Consider the following 19,521-nt stretch of genomic DNA (forward strand, 5'->3'; position numbering starts at 1 on the left):
TATGTTAAAGCTTTTGCCATTGGATGAAATTGATACTTAAATCTGAAACTTATATTTGTTACATAAAATTTTCTAGAATTATTGCTTGACTCACAATAAACCTAATCCAAGTGATATGTATGTACAAACACACATGTATACGGGTATATCTAAACATGTACACATTTAAAATATATAAAGGTGTATTCAAGAGTTTAATTTTTAAGTAAATTTAGACATTTCAATTTATACATTTATCTTTTTGTAAGCTGGGAAAAAAGAACCAAGGATTCAGGCAGAGCCAAGTCTTCAGATCTTTAGCAGAATGTTGTTTTAGTACTAAGTATTACTAACAGGATTATAAACTCTAAACAGTAAACACTTGCCCTTATTTCTGACTAGGGAATAGCCAAAAGTCCAGTCTGTAAAAGGATGTTATGCAGAACCTCTTGATCTGCAAAGATAAAGTGACCCAAATTATATGCAAGCTGCTTTAGTCAGCTTTTTATTGCTGTGATGATGGCACCCAACAAGAATTACTTAGAGGACAAAAGATTATTTGTACCAGAGATCTCAGTCCATAGCCGACTGACTCCAAAGCTCTGGGCCCAGTGTGAGGCAGAGCATCATGGGTAGATGACATGGTGCGGGGAATTTGCTCCCCTCATGGTAGAAAGGAAGCAGAGAGACTGGGAAGGTGAGAAGGGGCCAAAGGCAAGATTTCCCATCCAGTGCATGCCCCCACTGACCTGCCTCACCCACCCATATCACACCTGCCCACAGTTACCATCAGGTCAGCTCATTCAAACCAGGATGGACTGATTAAGTTACAGCTCTCACAATGCAATCATTCCACCTCTGAATATCCCCACATTAACACAGGAGATTTGGGACATGAGTCATGTCCAAACCATAAAAAAAGGCCAACCTACTGTACACTTACATCAAAGACTGGTTGTAAAAATACAATGTTCATATTTTGAAAATAAATCTGGCTTAAAAAATTTTTATGTGCTATCAATCAGAAACCAGGTGTAAAATATTGTAAATGGGTCCGTGTTGATATTTGATTTACCAATGCCTTCCTCCATGACATGAAGGTAGAAATAAGTGTGGGAGAAAAAAAATAGATATTTTTTAAATAAATTGCTTAAGCCACCCAGCACACCCCAGCAGGGAGCACAAAGACATGAGTGCATGTGTAAAACTCACCATTCCCATGTGAAATAACTATACAGTTATGCTTTAAATTATATGGGTTGGAATGAATAAATAAGAATTATGCAAAACCTTATAGTTCACATCTTCATCAGATCAGGGGTTTTTCTTTTTTATATACAGGGAAAACAGAACCTGGATGCACTGGAGTCTCTGCTTATGAGCAGCAAGGGGCTGATCGCTGGAAAACACCCAGAGAGTATTGCAGCCATGTTCAACAGGAACAAGTTGGGGTTATCAATAACAGCCAAACACAGCTGAGAGATGCAGGAAAGTGTGTACAAAGAGACAAAGGTGCTCACCAGAAGGAGGATGGTTTTGGTGGCTCTGGACTCAGGAGAGGACCTGGGGGAACTGGATTTATGAACATGCTGCATTCTCTGCTTGTGCCTGTGCAGGATGAGCACCATGGAGCTGCTGGCCCAGAGCATGAGCCCCACACACAGGGCATCAGGGAAGGTTAGCAATGCTGCATGCAGTGAGTCTGTGGTTGTGTCATGACGAACACTAGAACAGTATCCAAAATCCTTTAGGATTATAATGGTCGTGTTGTTCCATTTTCCAGTTACATGCATAAGAATAATAATATTTATAAGCATGTATAGTATGTAGCTCAGGAATATGGAGGAGCGAATGTACCTGGGAGCTTTCACTTTAAGCTCTGCCCACCTGGAGTCCCTGGGGCTGATGGTGATGGCCTGGAAGATACTCAGGAGGCACGTGCTGCCAATGGACACACACCTGCTGACTCTGTGAACATATAAAAGCAGCTTGCATGCAACATCACCAAGAGAAAATTCCAAACTGAAAGATGCCATTGTGTTGGGAACCCCTTTACACAGGAGAGTTAACAAGTTGGCCACAATCAAGTGCTGAAGAATCAAGTCTGTGTGTCTTACCCTGCACCCAGTGAAGTAAAGGACCAGGTAATGGAGGAGAAGAGAGGAATTGCCCAGAGCTCCAACCACAGTCTGTGACAAGAAGATGATGCCTACAACCAAATCACTGGCTGCCATCCCACCAGTTCCCTGCTGTCCCAGCCAAAGTGTCCTGTAGAAAAACAGGAGGTCTGGGCTGCATATGTCCTGTCAACCAAAACTTAGCATTCCCACTCTCCAGAGTTCCCACTGTGAACATTGCATGCTTCTTTTTTTTACTGTCAGGTTTTAATGAGGTCTGTTTGAATTTTTTCAAGCATGAAAACAGCACATAGTGACTTCTTCAATCTTCAAGATTTGAGGCCGTTGCTGAGATGATTTTGCATGATGACCAGGAGAACTTGGTCATGCAGCAGTTAAACATCTGACTAAATTCATGCTCTGATTAGGGGAGTGGAGGGGACTGGCTGAGTGGGGAGAGTCAACACAGTGAACCACCAGGACTCCTTAACAGTGGTGAGTGGGGTTCTTCAAAGAGTCCAATTCACTGTTTAGTTTCAATTTTCTAAATTTCTATTATCCTCTAACCTGATGGTATTTTAAGCTTTTAGTCTAATGTGTTTCTATTTGCTTGGAAAGAATTATTCTACAAGCCAATGCCAATTATGAGAGAACCTGAGACGTTTTGCAGGTGCTCTGAGGGGAGTAGAACCCAGCAGGCACCTGTCTCATGGTGAGTTCTGTGCAGGGAGACAGTATTGGTTCCATTTCAAGACAGCTACCACAGAACTCACTTGGTTGTATGTTAGAAAGTGCCAAAATTTGTAACTGAAATCTTGGTCCCTGTCCCCAGTGCCTGTTGCAGTAAAGCTGTTATTGAGGAATCAATGATGGTGGCTGATGTAAAATTACAACAGGGGCCACAGATACACACTGGCATATGTACAGCATGAATCCTTGGGCACTCAAATTATTGAGATAGCAGATTTGGGACAACAATTCAAATATACACATCCAATAGACCTACTGTTTAGAGCAGTTAGGCTGATAGAAAAATTGAGCCAAAGGTGAAGAGGTTTACTATATATCCCTACACACTCATACCCTATTCCACAACAAAATTCCTAAACCAGGTGGTGTATTTGACACAATGAGGAGGATGTTTTTAAACACCTGAAAACAAGATTTATATATGATACATACTGTTTGAAAACCACAATTATTATATTACATTTTCCTTATAAATTTCTTATCAGTTAAGAGGGAAATAGCCTGAAAAAATTATAGACAACAGATGGTTTCAGGATTGGTACACTGATTGTCTCCCTGAGCCACACCATGCCCAGAGTTAGAGAAGATGTTCTAGTCTAACATCAGGATTCAGATCAATTTCTACACAGTACTTGAGGATTCCTATAAGTTCTTCCTACTCTACACCACAGGCTTGGAGATGTCGTAGGTCCAGTTCTAGAAATCCAGAAAGCAGCACAGAATCTCTGTAAGGAAGACTAGCAGCAGACTTATTTAAAATGCACCTTACAAACTGATGTAATCTAGTTCAGCAGCCACCATCAAGGAGGATCACTTTATGATCAACTGGGAGCCATCAGAGATAGCTGCAGGATCTAGGACCCCCTGGATCTTCACTACATAAGCCCACTCCTCAATTTTTCTGCCTCTTGTGTGGCTCTGGAATTCAACCAGATCACAAGAGAATCCCAGATTCCAATGTGATTACTTACCCAGACTCTTGAAATGAGTCTTCCCTCACAGATGCTGCTCTCACACTGACGTGGGTATCCAACAGCCTCTTTCTCTTTCCAAGGATGGTAATCTCAGCGCCGAGACCTCTGTGACCAGGACAAGTGCTGCAGGGAGGAGGCCAGCTTCTAAGATATGGTTCTGTGTCTCTGTCACCTCACCTCCCCTGAGACCTGCAATTATCACTGTGCCTGTAGCAGCAATGGGCATGCAGGCTGGAGAGCTGAGGACACTGCTGAAAACTTCCTCCCCAGGTGACACCTTTCAACAACAATTATAAATTTCTTAATGGTATCTCATAAGAGGATCCTGGAGTGTTTGGAGGTTCTCCTGTTTATCCATGGTCCCTGGAGACACACAGTCACATGCAGGGGAAGAGTAAATACTGTGGTCTGACATTTGAGGGACTGGCAGCCCCACTGCATCCCTTGTTTTCCAAACCTAGTTGTTTTCTATTCCTCATTTACCCAAGTGGAACCATCATTTTACCTATCAGTAGAGAACTGGAATGAAACAAAACACCTGGGAAGAATTTCAAAACACACACAAGTGAAAGAAGAACTGGATGCTAACACTGCATTCTGAGCATCCTACAACTCCTCTGAGCAAGTACAAGTCCTTTCATCTGCACATATTTGCATAACTCAATGCCAATTAACATCAGAATTTTCAAGGAAATATACTGATATTAATCCCACTCGTGACAGGAGGATTTCCTAAAAAAAAATAGAGAATGTGAGAGTAACAGCCTTTGGGACAGGAGTCTCCTGTGTTTCTCCTTTGCTACCAAAATAATAAACCTTCTTATCCTTTTTTTCTCAAAACTGTGTCCACATTATTAAATTGACCTTGATTGGCACTTGGGACAGGGACCAAGCTTTCACCTACAAATTTTGACACCCCAGATGGAACTTGAGGGCAGACCCCACTCTAGCTCTCTTGGGCAGGCCTGGCACTCCATGCAATGGCACTTCCATGTGAGGATGTAAAGGGAACTTTTTGAGAGCTGACTACTTGAAAGATAGGAGAGAGGTGGGTGTGTCCACCATGCGGCCAGTGCAATGGTTTCATTAATGAGGTTCTTGGCATAAAGGTGAGCTAGCAGAGATCGAAATAAACACACAGACTCAGTTACCTTTTTCTATGACCAGGTCCGAGACGGCTCCCCTCTCTGGTTCCCTCCTCTAACAGCCCGATAGGGCAGCAAAGATTACTCAGGGCTAGCAGGAGAGAGAGAGAGCGAGCACGCCAGGGAGTAGCCTTTTATTGGGGAACAAGAAATTCAGGGGAGAATTCCATCCAATGAAGGTTGAAGGGGGGGCCGCACTCCAAGGTCAGGGTCAGTGATTGGGTCCCCGGGGTCAGTGGTCAGTCACATCCCCACACGGACGGGTTCTCTCAACAGGAGAGGGCCGGGAAAGCTCCGACACAGCCAGAGCGCCTCAGACCCAAACCAGGAGTCGCCCAGTCACGTGTGAGAATGACTCCCGACATATGACCCCTTTCTTTTCTTAAAAAAATGAGGCGGCGATTCACTCTCTGGAGTTTCTGTATTCTTGTTCCGAGACTCGCCATCCAATGATTACAACACAAAAGAGAATTAACAGCAAAGAGAATAATCCAATAATGTACCAGGCCGAGTGTTTAAGAATATATCCAGGGTTGAATCCATTTAACTCCTTTAATATTTGGTTAGCCAAGGAAGAAGGATCTGAAAAATCAGCTCTATTACTTTGAATGTCTTGGATATGGTGATGAAGTTCCAGAATATCCAAGCTATTATTACTATTTTCCCAAATACCTAACAAATAGTTTTTAACCTTCTCCCAATCCCAGAGAGAAGCATTGTACTTGGCAGCTGTAACACACACATAGTTATAATTAACATGGCATTTAAGCCTTTCTTTAAATTTCAAGGCTGAAAGTTCATTACCTAAGTCTATAACAGTCGCCTCTAAGGCGTTTAATTTAGTTTCAATCTTTTCATCAATATTTACTTGATTACACAGAGCCTTGGAAGTATTTTGAGCTAAATTATTAAGAAATTTTGCATGCTGAATATTCTGAGACAATGTGAGAGACGCAGAGACAGTTGATGCAATAAAAGAGACTAGCGCCAAAACACCAACAATTATAACACCAATAGCACGTTTAGGTCTTGCTACTTGGGCATGAATTTGCTGCAAGACTTGCAAACCAGCATCAGCATACCATGGCTCTGAAATATTAGCAGGTAATAAAACAAAAAAGGGCTGATGAAGTATCAGCACTCCTTTTCCTCCATTATACCTAGTAATACAATTGGTTAGGTTACATTTATTACAAGTAACAATATATCTGTCATCTATCCATTTAACTTTTACATTTCCAATAATTAAAACATAAGGAGATTGGACACAAGCTCGTAAGCCATAGCAAGATTCCTCTTTACAGTTCTTTGCCAATAAATCTTGGTAAGGGTTTGTCTGTAAAATGTAAGAATTCTGAGGCAGCAATTAAACGCCAGATATCTTTTTGAATACCACCTTCACTGTAAGTCAAAAATATTACTAACAAATCCTGCAGGTGTCATAGCAGAATTTCTTCGTAATTGTCTCTTATCAATTTTTGGAGACCACTCTAAAATATACCCACTATCTTTAGACACCTTATGTTGTACAGGAAAGGGATTTATACAATCCATCCATTTAGAAAAGGTGCCAATCTCAATTGTAGAACTATTTGGACAGTGGTGTATCTGTGGAGGTTTTGCAGAAATGACAGGCTTGTTATGGGAAAGTCCCATCTTAATTACTGATCTGGTATTAGGTTTTAAGTCCCCATAAATAGAATTATTTGTCAGTCTAGGTCTACCAATCGCTGTCTTTTCTTGGAATGATACTTTCAGACAGCCAGCATGTTTATCGTGGGACCAACACAAGGGTAATTGGGCACTATAGCCAGAATAATTAAATCTAGTCACATGATTGGGAGTAATATGAGTATCTGTAAGTCCTCCCATCATGAATGAGTCATTAGTAAATACTGGAATAGATTCTCCAGTCCACACAGCTGGGTGTACCAGGGGTGGATGTGGGAAATATGTCCAGTAAGTGTCTACTTGATCCCCCTTTACCTGACAGCCCAGTAGGGCAATTACTGTTGCTACCATCATCATTGGGGTCCTGTTCTCTCCTAGGTCTCAAAGTATTCGGGAAGCCTGGGTTGTTAGCTTTTTCACGTCTTTCCATGAAATCAGCTTTTCGGCTGGGTCAATCTGGTCTTTCTTCATCATTTTCCGATATTTCCTCCTTCTGGATGGGGGCTCCTCTGGGTCGATCCTCAGTCGCTTGAATCTGGGTTCTATCTCTTCCATGTCTGATAGCACGTTCAGGCACCCAAATAGGACGAGAAGAATTTTCTGGGAAAATACAAGCATGCCCTCTGCCCCATATAAGCACCGGGTCTGGGCCCTTCCACTGGCCGGTCTGTAAATCTTTCCACAAAACTCTGCCTAAAGGGCCTGTTACTGAGGGAGACATTTGTCTCTCAGCAGCAGTGTGACCTTCTGCGTCACAGTTTAAAAAATTTAAAACAAACAAGGCATGATTAAGGCTATTTTGGGGAGTCATAAGCCTATCCCCACTTTTTAATTTTTGTAATTGAAGTTTAATAGATAAATGAGCTCGTTCCACAATGGCTTGACCTTGGGGGTTATGAGGAATTCCTGCTTTATGATCAATTTTAAACTCTTGAAAAAATTGTTGAAAAGAAGAGCTTACATAAGCTGGAGCATTATCTGTTTTAATCTGCATAGGGCATCCTAAAACAGAAAAAGCTGCTAGGCAATGAGAAATTACATTTTGAGTATTTTCCTTAGTACGTGCTGTGGCTAAAATAAGTGTCCACTATGACATGCACATAACATTGCTTACCAAATTGAGGAATATGAGTTACATCCATTTGCCATATTTGATTTCGTTTTAATCCACAGGGATTTACCCCTGATGGCAGAGATGGAGTGTGAATAACACACTTGGGGCATTGGCTTACAATCTGACGAGCTTGATCTCTAGTAATATTAAATTTTTTACTTAAGTTTGAAGCATTTTGATGATGCAAGAAATGGGAAGCTAGTGCACAGTCATATGAAGACATCTGTTGACAAAAAGCTACTAATTTATCAATTTTGTCATTACCTGATACTAAGGGTCCTGGAAGATTAGTATGAGCCCGTATAAGTCCTATGAAACATGGATATTTCTGCATTAGCACTGCCTTTTGTAAATTATGAAATAATTGAAATAACTCTTGTGATGAAGTATACCCAATAACTGAAGTTTCAATATTTTTAGTAACTCTGACTGCATATAAGCTGTCAGAATAAATATTAATAGGCTCATTTGCAAAGTAAGTTAAGGCACAAATCAGAGCTTGAAGCTCTGCTCTTTGGGCAGAAGTATAAGAAATTTGTATTACCTCTGTGTGAACACGACTATACAAACCTGCTTTACCTGAACTTGATCCATCGGTGAACCCCAATAAGGCTTCATCTATAGGATGTGCACGTACAATTTTTGGAAAAATAAGTGACGTTAACGATGCAAATTGTATAATTTTATCACGAAGATAGTGGCTATCTATCTGGCCAGGAAAATCAGCAAAAGCTATCTACCATGAACTAGAAGTTTGAAAAACCCAATTAGTCTGTTGAACAGAAAATGGAATAATTATGATGTCAGGCTCAGATCCAATTAATTGTAAAATCCTAGTTCTGCCCTTAATTACTAATTGAGCTATAGAATCATGAAAAGGAATTAATGTTTTTTGAGGGGAGTGGGATAAATAAATCCACTCAATAACTCCTAATCTTTGCCATATGGCTCCTGTTGGGGTATGTTCAGTTGGAAATATTAATAATACACCATTTCTTTAGGATCAAATCTAGTAAGCTGTGCATTTTTAATTGCAATTTCAACTTTCTTTAAAGCTGTTTTAGCCTCTAAAGTTAGCTGATGTGGAGAAGTTGGAGAAGGATTTCCTTGTAATATCTGAAATAAAGAACTTAACTCAGAAGTAGTTAGTTTTAAGGATGGCCTCAGCGAATTAATATCTCCTAATAGCTTTTGAAAATCATTAAGGGTATGTAACTCCTTAATTCTTATCTGAAGATTTTGAGGACGGATTGTATGTCCTTGAATTATCTGACCTAGATATTGAAAAGGAGACACTTTTTGAATTTTTTGAGGAGCTATGCATAAACCCATTGCTGTAAGCGAAGTCTCTGAGTAAAGATTTCTGAAAGTACCTCTGGATTAGCATGAGCCAATAATATATCATCCATAAAATGAATAATATATGCATCAGGAAAGCTATTTCTTATGGGATCTATTGCCTGGTCAACGTATTTTTGGCACAGGGTAGGACTATTACGCATTCCCTGTGGGAGTACTTTCCAGCAATATCTTTTAACAGCTTCCTTAAAATTGATTGCTGGGATAGTGAAAGCAAATCTCTCACAATCTCCAGGATGTAACCTTATAGAGAAAAAAACAGTCTTTTAAATCTATTACCATCAAGCAATAATCTAAAGGGATGGCTGTGGGAGAGGGAAGTCCTGGCTGTAAGGATCCCATAGGCTGAATTGTATGATTTATTGCCCTTAAATCCTACAGCAATCTCCAATTTCCTGACTTTTTCTTAATAAAAAAATAGGTGTGTTCCAAGGACTAAGCGTTGGCTCTATATGACCAGCCTGAAGTTGTTCCTCAACTAACCTATGAATTATTTTAAGCTTTTCCCCTGAGATGGGCCACTAAGAAATCCATATAGGCTCCTCTGTGAGCCAAGTGATTTTTTCAGCTGTTTTAGGGATCGGGGAAGTACTCAGGGCCCCTAGTAAAAATTTTGGCTTGGAGCATTTACTAATCTTTGTCGTGGAAACTGGTTTGTAAACAGATACTCTTCCTGAAGGGTCTCCCTATCATCTCCAGGAAAATACCTCTGACTAACTTCCTCAACTGATCTCATAGAGTTTGGAGTAACTAATAACAATCCCATTTTGGCTAAAATATATCTCCCCCATAGATTAGCTGGTAAAGGTTCTGTGCTGTTGCCATTTTGAAGTTGGGCTTTTAAGTCACGTGGCTGAGAAGAACTCTGAGCCCCTCTAGGAATCTCCTCCAGATTTTCCTCTCCAGGAAGATCGTCTACCTCCTCTGGAGGACTCTCTAGGACCTCGGAGGTATCTCCTCTCTGACATTGCTCTTTATAATCTCCCTGCGAACTAGCCTGATTTTGCAAGTTTAAGTTTACATTTTTAATCTTCGGCTTGGCCCCTAGTGCCTTTGTTTTTAAATGGCTTAAGGGAAAGAAAATTAACTTAGCCTCAGGCGGATTTTCCATTTGAATAGACTTAATGGTTCCTTGAATGCCTTTTAGCAGATCCTCAGGCAGCCACGAACTTTGGCACATATATTCAAAAAGACAAACTTCTAGAGCCATCCAGGTTCTCTGAATATTATCTGTGCCTCCATGTAATTCATTTGAAAGAAAGACCTTTTGTAACTTTCTTCCTAATTTCTCCCAAGTAAGTAAATCTGGAGACTCTTGTTCACAAAACCAAGGACAATATTCACCAACAATCTCTAAGAATTGTAATAACTGAGCTTTCTTTATCTGTTTTCCTTTCTGATTAATTATACTGTCTAAAATAGTCAGATACATTTCCTTATCCATAGAAGTTGAATTTCCCATTTTAATTACTTTAACGTCTCTTTCCTTCAATATCTCAAGGTACTTTTGTGACCCAAATTGTCACCACTTCCTTTATCTTTACTTTTATCTTTATAGCGCGCTCCCACTCAATCTAGCTAAACTAGAATGCCCCACTTTGGGCGCCAATTCTACCATGTGGCCAGCGCAATGGTTTCATTAATGAGGTTCTTGGCATAAAAGTTAGCTAGTGAGATCGAAAAAAACACACAGACTCAGTTAGCTTTTTCTATGACCAGGTCCGAGGCGGCTCCCCTCTCTGGTTCCCTCCTCTAACCGCCCGGCAGGGCAGCAAGGATTACTCCTGGCTAGCAGGAGAGAGAGAGAGTGAGCACGCCAGGGAGTAGCCTTTTATTGGGGAACAAGAAATTCAGGGGAGAATTCCATCCAATGAAGGTTGAAGGGGGGGCCGCACTCCAAGGTCAGGGTCAGTGATTGGGCCCCCGGGGTCAGTGGTCAGTCACACCCCCACATGGACGGGTTCTCTCAACAGGAGAGGGCCGGGAAAGCTCTGACACAGCCAGAGCACCTCAGACCCTAACCAGGAGTCACCCAGTCACGTGTGAGAATGGATCCGCATATGCTTATTATGGGAAAGTCCCATCTTAATTACTGATCTAGTATAAGGTTTTAAGTCCCCATAAATAGAATTATTTATCAGTCTAGGTCTACCAATCGCTGTCTTTTTTTCGAATGATACTTTCAGACAGCCAGCATGTTTATCATGGGACCAACACAAAGGTAATTGGGCACTATAGCCAGAATAATTAAATCTAGTCACATGATTGGGAGTAATATGAGTATCTGTAAATCCTCCCATCATGAATGAGTCATTAGTAAATACTGGAATAGATTCTCCAGTCCACACAGCTGGGTGTACCAGGGGTGGATGTGGGAAATATGTCCAGTAAGTGTCTACTTGATCCCCCTTTACCTGACAGCCCAGCAGGGCAATTACTGTTGCTACCATCATCATTGGGGTCCTCTTTTCTCCTAGGTCTCCAAGTATTCGGGAAGCCTGGGTTGTTAGCTTCTTTATGTCTTTCCATGAAATCAGCTTTTCGGCTGGGTCAATCTGGTCTTTCTTCATCCTTTTCCAATATCTCCTTCTGGATGGGGGCTCCTCCGGGTCGATCCTCAGTCACTTGAATCTGGGTTCTATCTCTTCCATGTCTGATAGCACGTTCAGGCACCCAAATAGGACGAGAAGAATTTCCTGGGAGAATATAAGCATGACCTCTGCCCCATATAAGCACTGGGTCTGGGCCCTTCCATTGACCAGTCTGTAAATCTTTACACAAAACTCTGCCTAAAGGGCCTGTTACTGAGGGAAACATTTGTCTCTCAGCAGCAGTGTGACCGTCTGCGTCACAGTTTAAAAAATTTAAAACAAACAAGGCATGATTAAGGCTATTTTGGGGAGTCACAACCCTATTCCCCCCTTTTAATTTTTGTAATTGAAGCTTAATAGATAAATGAGCTTGTTCCACAATGGATTGACCTTGGGGGTTATAAGGAATTCCTGTTTTATGATTAATTTTAAACTCTTGGCAAAATTGTTGAAAAGAAGAGCTTACATAAGCTGGAGCATTATCTGTTTTAATCTGTATAGGGCACCCTAAAACAGAAAAAGCTGCTAGAAAATGAGAAATTACATTTTGAGTATTTTCCATAGTACGTGCTGTGGCAAAAATAAATTTAGAATAATTATCCACTATAACATGCACATAACATTGCTTACCAAATTGAGGAATATGAGTTACATCCATTTGCCATATTTGATTTGGTTTTAATCCACGGGGATTTACCCCTGATGGTAGAGATGGAGTGTGAATAACACACTTAGGGCATTGGTTTACAATCTGACGAGCTTGTTCTCTAGTAATATTAAATTTTTTACTTAAGCTAGAAGCATTTTGATGATGCAAGGAATGGGAAGCTAGTGCACAGTCATATGAAGACATCTGTTGAGAAAAAGCTACTAATTTATCAATTTTGTCATTACCTGAAACTAAGGGTCCTGGAAGATTAGTATGAGCTCATATGTGTCCTATGAACATGGATATTTCCGTATTAGCACTGCCTTTTGTAAATCATGAAATAATTCAAATAACTCTTGTGATGAAGTATACCCAATAACTGAAGTTTCAATATTTTTAGTAACTCTGACTGCATATAAGCTGTCAGAATAAATATTAATAGGCTCATTTGCAAAGTAATTTAAGGCACAAATCAGAGCTTGAAGCTCTGCTCTTTGGGCAGAAGTATAAGAAGTTTGTATTACTTCTGTGTGAACACGACTATAAAAACCTGCTTTACCTGAGCTTGATCCATCAGTGAACACCGATAAGGCTTCATCTATAGGATGTGCACGTACCAATTTTTGGAAAAATAAGTGACGTTAATGATGCAAATTGTATAATCTTATCACGAGGATAATGGCTATCTACCTGTCCAGGAACATCAGCAAAGGCTATCTGCCATGAGCTAGAAGTTTGAAAAAGCCAATTAGTCTGTTGAACAGAAAATGGAATAATTATGATATCAGGCTCAGATCCAATTAATTGTAAAATCCTAGTTCTGCCCTTAATTACTAATTGAGCTATAGAATCATGAAAAGGAATTAATGTTTTTTGAGGGGAGTGGGATAAATAAATCCACTCAATAACTCCTAATCTTTGCCATATGGCTCCTATTGGGGTACGCTCAGTTGGAAATATTAATAAAAACACTATTTCTTTAGGATCAACTCTAGTAAGCTGTGCATTTTTAATTGCATGTTCAACTCTCTTTAAAGCCGTTTTATCTTCTAAAGTTAGCTGACGTGGAGAGGTTGCAGAGGGATTTCCTTGTAATATCTGAAATAAAGGACTTAACTCAGAACTAGTTAGTTTTAAGGAGGGCCTCAGCCAATTAATATCTCCCTTAAAAGCCTTGAAAATCATTAGGGGTTTGTACGGAAACTGCTTGTTTCACTCCGGTAAAATTAAAGATGGCGGCCCCCATGGTTGGCGCGATGACGTCACATTGTGTGACCATCACCTACTTCCTCATTCTCGGCCCAGAGGAGGGCCAACCGGAAGTTTGTGTTTCGGCCAGGCGGTGTTAAACACAGCCTGTTAAAATTTCTTTGTAAGTCCTGAATTTTAACGTCTGATTCTTCTCCCTCTGACTGCGAGACATGGTCAGACTCTGCCTGTCTCCATTTAAAAATTGGGCTTCTAAGCCACGTGGAGAAGAACTCTGAGCCCCTCTAGGAATCTCTTCCAGATTTTCCTCTCCAGGAAGATCCTCTACCTCTTCCGGAGGACTTTCTAGGACTTCGGAGGTATCTCCTCTATGATGTTGCTCTCTATAATCTCCCTGTGGGCTAGCCTGATCCTGCAAGTTTAAAGTCACATTCCTAACTTTCTGTTTGGCCCCTAGCGCCTTTATTTTTAAAGGGCTTAAGGGAAAGGGAATTTACTTAGCCTCAGGCGGATTTTCCATTTGAATAGACTTAATAGCTCTTTGAATGCCTTTTAGCAGGTCCTCAGGGGGCCACGAACTTTGGCCCATATATTCAAAAAGACAAACTTCCAGAGCCGTCCAGGTTCTCTGAATATTATCTATGCCTCCAGGTAATTCATTTGAGAGACAAACTTTTTGTAACTTTCTTCTTAATTTCTCCCAAGTAAGTAAATCTGGAGACTCTTGTTCACAAAACCAAGGACAATATTCACCTACAATCTCTAAGAATTGTAATAACTGAGCTTTCTTTATCTGTTTTCCTTTCTGATTAATTATACTGTCTAAAATAGTCAGATACATTTCCTTATCCGTAGAAGTTGAATTTCCCATTTTAATTAATTTAACGTCTCTTTCCTTCAATATCTCAAGGTACTTTTGTGACCCAAATTGTCACCACTTCCTTTATTTTTATCTTTATCTTTATAGCGTGCTCCCACTCAATCTAGCTAATCTAGAATGCCCCCCTCGTGGGTGCCAATTCCACCATGCGGCCAGCGCAATGGTTTCATTAATGAGGTTCTTGGCATAAAGGTTAGCTAGCAGAGATCGAAATAAACACACAGACTCAGTTACCTTTTTCTATGACCAGGTCTGAGACAGCTCCCTTCTCTGGTTCTCAGGTCTTACCGCCCGGTAGGGCAGCAAGGATTACTCAGGGCTAGCAGGAGAGAGAGAGAGGGAGCACGCCAGGGAGTAGCCTTTTATTGGGGAACAAGAAAATCAGGGGAGAATTCCATCCAATGAAGGTTGAGGAGGTGCCGCACTCCAAGGTCAGGGTCAGTGATTGGGCCCCCGGGGTCAGTGGTCAGTCACACCCCCACACGGACGGGTTCTCTCATCAGGAGAGGGCTGGGAAAGTTCCGACACAGCCAGAAGGCCTCAGACCAAAACCGGGAGTCGCCCAGTCACGTGTGAGAATGGCTCCCCACAGGTGTGCCTCAGACCCAGCCGAACCAGAGGAGCTAATCCTGTAAGTAAAGGGGGGTTCTAAGGAACTGCCAGCAGCTGCCAAAGCCCCTTTGCTTTGGGGAACTCCCGCCTTCCTTCCCTGCTCTGTAAGGATTGCTCCACCTTGGTCTACTTTGAGAAAAAAGGAAACTGAATGCAGTAAAGTCACAACACTTTGGCCAATTGGTAGCCAGCTACCCTGGTGTGCACACCCAGACCCTTGATTCTACATTTCTGAGTCCCCTTTGTGGGAGCATCTGGTCCCCTCATGGGAAAATCTGTGGCACCACTGGTGTAGGATTAACGGGTAAGCAGGTGTTGGGAATCTGGAGAGATTTTTCCTCTATCTGGTCTGTCAGTTTTAAAAGTTCCTGTCTATCCATCCATGGCTTGGGGATCCTCTGTTTTTCATAATATCTTTTGTTTGTATCTGTTTTTGGCCCTTTAAGACATGGGCAATAGTGATACTAGATTATCTCTCGGGAAAGATCTTGGCTGAATGGGCCACCTATAGATGTAAATGTGTCTAAGAAAAAGATGATGTTTTACTGTAACAATCTGGTTTTTGAATAGTGACTGAATCATTGTACATTCTTGTAGTTGGGAGTTAGTTTGTCAGAGATAAAACAAATATTCTGTATGTGCAGGCATGTATTCAAATACTTAAAAGTCAATAACTAAGTTGGATGCAAAAGGTGCTGCCTCTAATGTGCTAGCACAGCAGGACACCAAAGCAGGATTGGAAAAAAAAAAAAAGGTTTTTTTTCTCTTTTCAACCCAGTGCTGACAGTCTGAGCACCAGCACTTCTCAGCCTGGCCTCAGTCAACTGCAAATCATCCTGCTGTGGGTCAGGAACACCAGTTCTAGAACTGGGGAAAAGGTGGGAGGGGGGATGACTCAAGAAAGCTTCCTTGTCTATAGAGAAAATTGGCAAAAAAGACCTGGCCTCTACTCTGCGTTTTAGCCACTCTTTGCCCGAGTTGGAGAACAGGACTCAGTTTAACACTCCTGCAGACAACTGAAACCTATGTGGGCTGTAGGTCTCACTGATTTTCTTTCTGGGTTCTTATCTCATGGGTTCAAAGAATGAAATCCATAAATGATGGCAGGGGACAAAAATTTAAAAATCAAATTACTTTTAAATGAGGGGGGGAAGAAGTCAAAACTCCCTGCCATGTCAGGGAAAACTGGTAAAAAGCATTTCCACTTGAGTATATTTGCTTGGGGACCTAAGGCTTCTGGATAAAGGCACAGATCAGAGTCCATGCAGAACAGGCATTAAAAGCACAGGGACTAATTGTTGGATCTATGCTGTACACATGTTGGGAAGGTATAAAATCCATTAGCTTGGCCCATGATTTTCTATCTGGATGTATGATTTTTAGTCCTTAAGTCTGAATTTTTTGTAACCATTATTTGGGTCCACCCCCATTTCCATCTTCCTGCCACTGTGGGGACAAAGGAGTAGACTAGAATGCTTAACCTCAGAGGGTTGCCTTTATATTTGAGAAAACTTTATCTGGGGCCCATTACACTCATTGTCTGATGATTAACAATGGATCTTAATGGGGGGTAAAATAAAAGCCAGTAATAAGGAATGAGACAATAGGTTCCAGTATTAGTAAATAAAATTATAATTTGGGGACAAAATAGTCTCCACTTTTTAAGATCTGACAGGATGCCTTATTTGGCCAGAGGACACTTCTGGATGCAGCCCTACCTATTGCCCAGAAAGCTATAGCAATGTCATAGCAATGCACAGTTAAAGGGCAAAAGGGAATAAAGGTTCTGAGGAAAACATGTGATGAAAGCATGCTGTGGAAAAGGAGGATACAGAGGGAGAAGACAGACCTTGGATGATAGTGAATCAAGGAAGATACATAGTGTGAGTAAAGAAGGAAGTTGAGCCTGGGGGAAAGATAGACATGGAGAGGCAGGAAAGATGTGCACAGGAAAGTGTAGAGAGTTGGGGAGGACAATGGGCATGGTTCAGATCATTGGCTAAAGAATATAGGAGAAAAAGACAGGGACAGCACTGTGAATAATTGGTCAAGGGCATGCATGCAGTTCATGGAGCCGAGTTGCCTGAAAGTTAAGCACTGTGAGGCTTCAGGGTGTTGGTCAGAGGACACAGGAAATTGGCAGAAATGTATGATTTGGGAGTAGATAGAGAAATGGGAAGTGAGACACAGGTGACAGCGTATGTGGGAGCAGATGAGGTGAGGTGGTCCTTGAAAAACTAGGGTGCATGTCCAGAAGTTCACAAGATGTAGGGGCATGCTATAGATTAGAAGGGCTAATGGAAGTGAGGGATGATAGAGGTTTGGTGGATATAAAGGTGACAGGGGTAGAGAGATGCACATGATTTATTGATGGACAATGGCTCTCATAGGGTCTCCTGGTTCCTTTTCCAACTGAGAGCATGACTCTGTTGTAGATTCTGCTCTCTGCACCTGCAAGGGACACCTTAGCATGGCAACAGATGTTCCAACTGCACTGACTGAGTCCAAGTGCAGAGGAGAAGTAGCCAATAGCTGATCATCTGTCGGGATGCCAGATAATGGACTTTGGGATGCTCAGGGCTGTGCTTGTGGTTCAAAGTGGACATTTTTAAATGATGCCATTCAGGGTATCTGTCCCTTCTGGGCCATAGTGCAGGGCTTTCTGGATAAGAAATTTTTGTCACTGATGACATATAAGTGTCGGGAGCCATTCTCACACGTGACTGGGTGACTCCCGGTTAGGGTCTGAGGCGCTCTGGCTGTGTCGGAGCTTTCCCGGCCCTCTCCTGTTGAGAGAACCTGTCCGTGTGGGGGTGTAACTGACCACTGACCCCGGAGGCCCAATCACTGTCCCTGACCTTGGAGTGCGGCCCCCCTTCAACCTTCATTGGATGGAATTATCCCCTGAATTTCTTGCTTCCCAATAAAAGGCTACTCCCTGGCGTGCTCACTCTCTCTCTCTCCTGCTAGCCCTGAGTAATCCTTGCTGCCCTGCCGGGTGGTTAGAGGAAGGAACCAGAGAGGGGAGCCATCTCGGACCTGGTCATAGAAAAAGGTAACTGAGTCTGTGTGTTTATTTCGATCTCGCTAGCTAACTTTTATGCCAAGAACCTCATTAATGAAACCATTGCGCTGGCCGCGTGGTAGATATAAGCATCATTTCTTATGCTCCTTTGCCATCTGTTTAGCTCATTCCATAAAATATTTCTTCAGAACTTTGGCCAACTTTTATCAGGCTGTTTGTTTTCCTGTTAAGTTTTGAGAGGTCTTTTAATAAATCTCATATAAAAGCCCTTTACCAGATATGTATCTTGCGAATATTTTCTCCTGGTCTGTGGCTTGTCTTTCTCTTTAAGAGTATATTTCACAAATCATCATATATAATTTAAACAAAATTCAACCAAATATTTTTCTTTCATGGCCTGTGCTTTTGTTTTAGTACCTACAAAGTCACTACCAACTCAAAAGACAGCAGCATTTTCCGTGTCATCTCCTAGGATTTTTACAAGGTTTCTGTTTATGGGGGGATTTTAATTTATGGGGGAATTTGAAGTTAATTTTCGTGAAAGGTATAACTATTAATGGTCCAGGAATTCATCAGGAACAGAAGGAATGAACTATTCCATATTCATTCATACACAGAAATGCAACTCAGCTATATAAAGGAATTAGTGCTGATAAATGAACCGAACAGATGAATCAAAAACATTGCACTGAGTGTACAGCTGTGGCACACTGAATAATGAACATAAAGATGTACACAGCCTAATGCCCAGAACCTGTGAATATATTACCTAAACAAAAGGGACTTCAAACGGCCCTTTGTCCCTCCAGGTGCCTAACTTTGAAGCTACAGCCTCCCATTTGTCAGTCCCACATTTTCTCCATTTATGACTTACAGATTCTCCCAGTTTACAATTTCAGTCTTCCAGGTTGTCAACAACATAAATTTCGCCATCAGCCCCACAAACCCCCTTCTTTAACTCCCAACACCCACATCACTGAGGCCCAGAGGCCCAGGCCCTCACCATGAGACAGGAAAGTAAAATGGGCCAAGGAAGAGAGGCCCTTAGTAAATGGAGAACTAAAATAAAACAAGTTATGTTGAACTTGCTTCTTCAATTCAAGACAAACAGAACATTCAACATATATGCTTATCAAAGATCAGACATTACTTAAAACATCATCCACCTGAGGAAATTACATAATGTGCCAACAAATTTGACCAAGGAACATTCTGATTCTGACTTCCAAGCAAAGAGTGGTCACCATGGGATCTGATTGTCACAAGACTCAATCTCCAAGGTGGCTTGTAAACATCTTCCAAATCAGCAAAATCTATCAATGGCTCCCCACATAGGGTTACACCCTCAAAAATCATATGGAGAGAGCTCAAAGCTGGGCACCTCACTCATCTTTTGAGACAAGGACTTCCCATACTCCAAGTGTAAATTCTGTGCATGTCCTTCAA

General features: G+C 41.5%; 1 protein-coding gene across 1 annotated transcript; it reads right to left on the minus strand.

Moving 5' to 3' along the window:
• Positions 1-1,310: 1,310 nt before the first annotated feature.
• On the minus strand, positions 1,311-2,213 carry LOC143383748 (vomeronasal type-1 receptor 4-like). The gene has a single exon (XM_076838648.2). It carries the CDS (start codon positions 2,211-2,213, stop codon positions 1,311-1,313), a length of 903 nt encoding a protein of 300 aa, XP_076694763.2.
• Between the last annotated feature and the right edge of the window lie 17,308 nt (positions 2,214-19,521).

Source organism: Callospermophilus lateralis, chromosome 18 (genome assembly GCF_048772815.1).
Source record: "Callospermophilus lateralis isolate mCalLat2 chromosome 18, mCalLat2.hap1, whole genome shotgun sequence".
Taxonomy (NCBI): domain Eukaryota; kingdom Metazoa; phylum Chordata; class Mammalia; order Rodentia; family Sciuridae; genus Callospermophilus; species Callospermophilus lateralis.

Coding starts and splice junctions, on each gene's coding strand:
- LOC143383748 (XM_076838648.2), bottom strand. CDS start 2,213: ATGGCAGCCAGTGATTTGGTTGTAGGCATCATCTTCTTGTCACAGACT.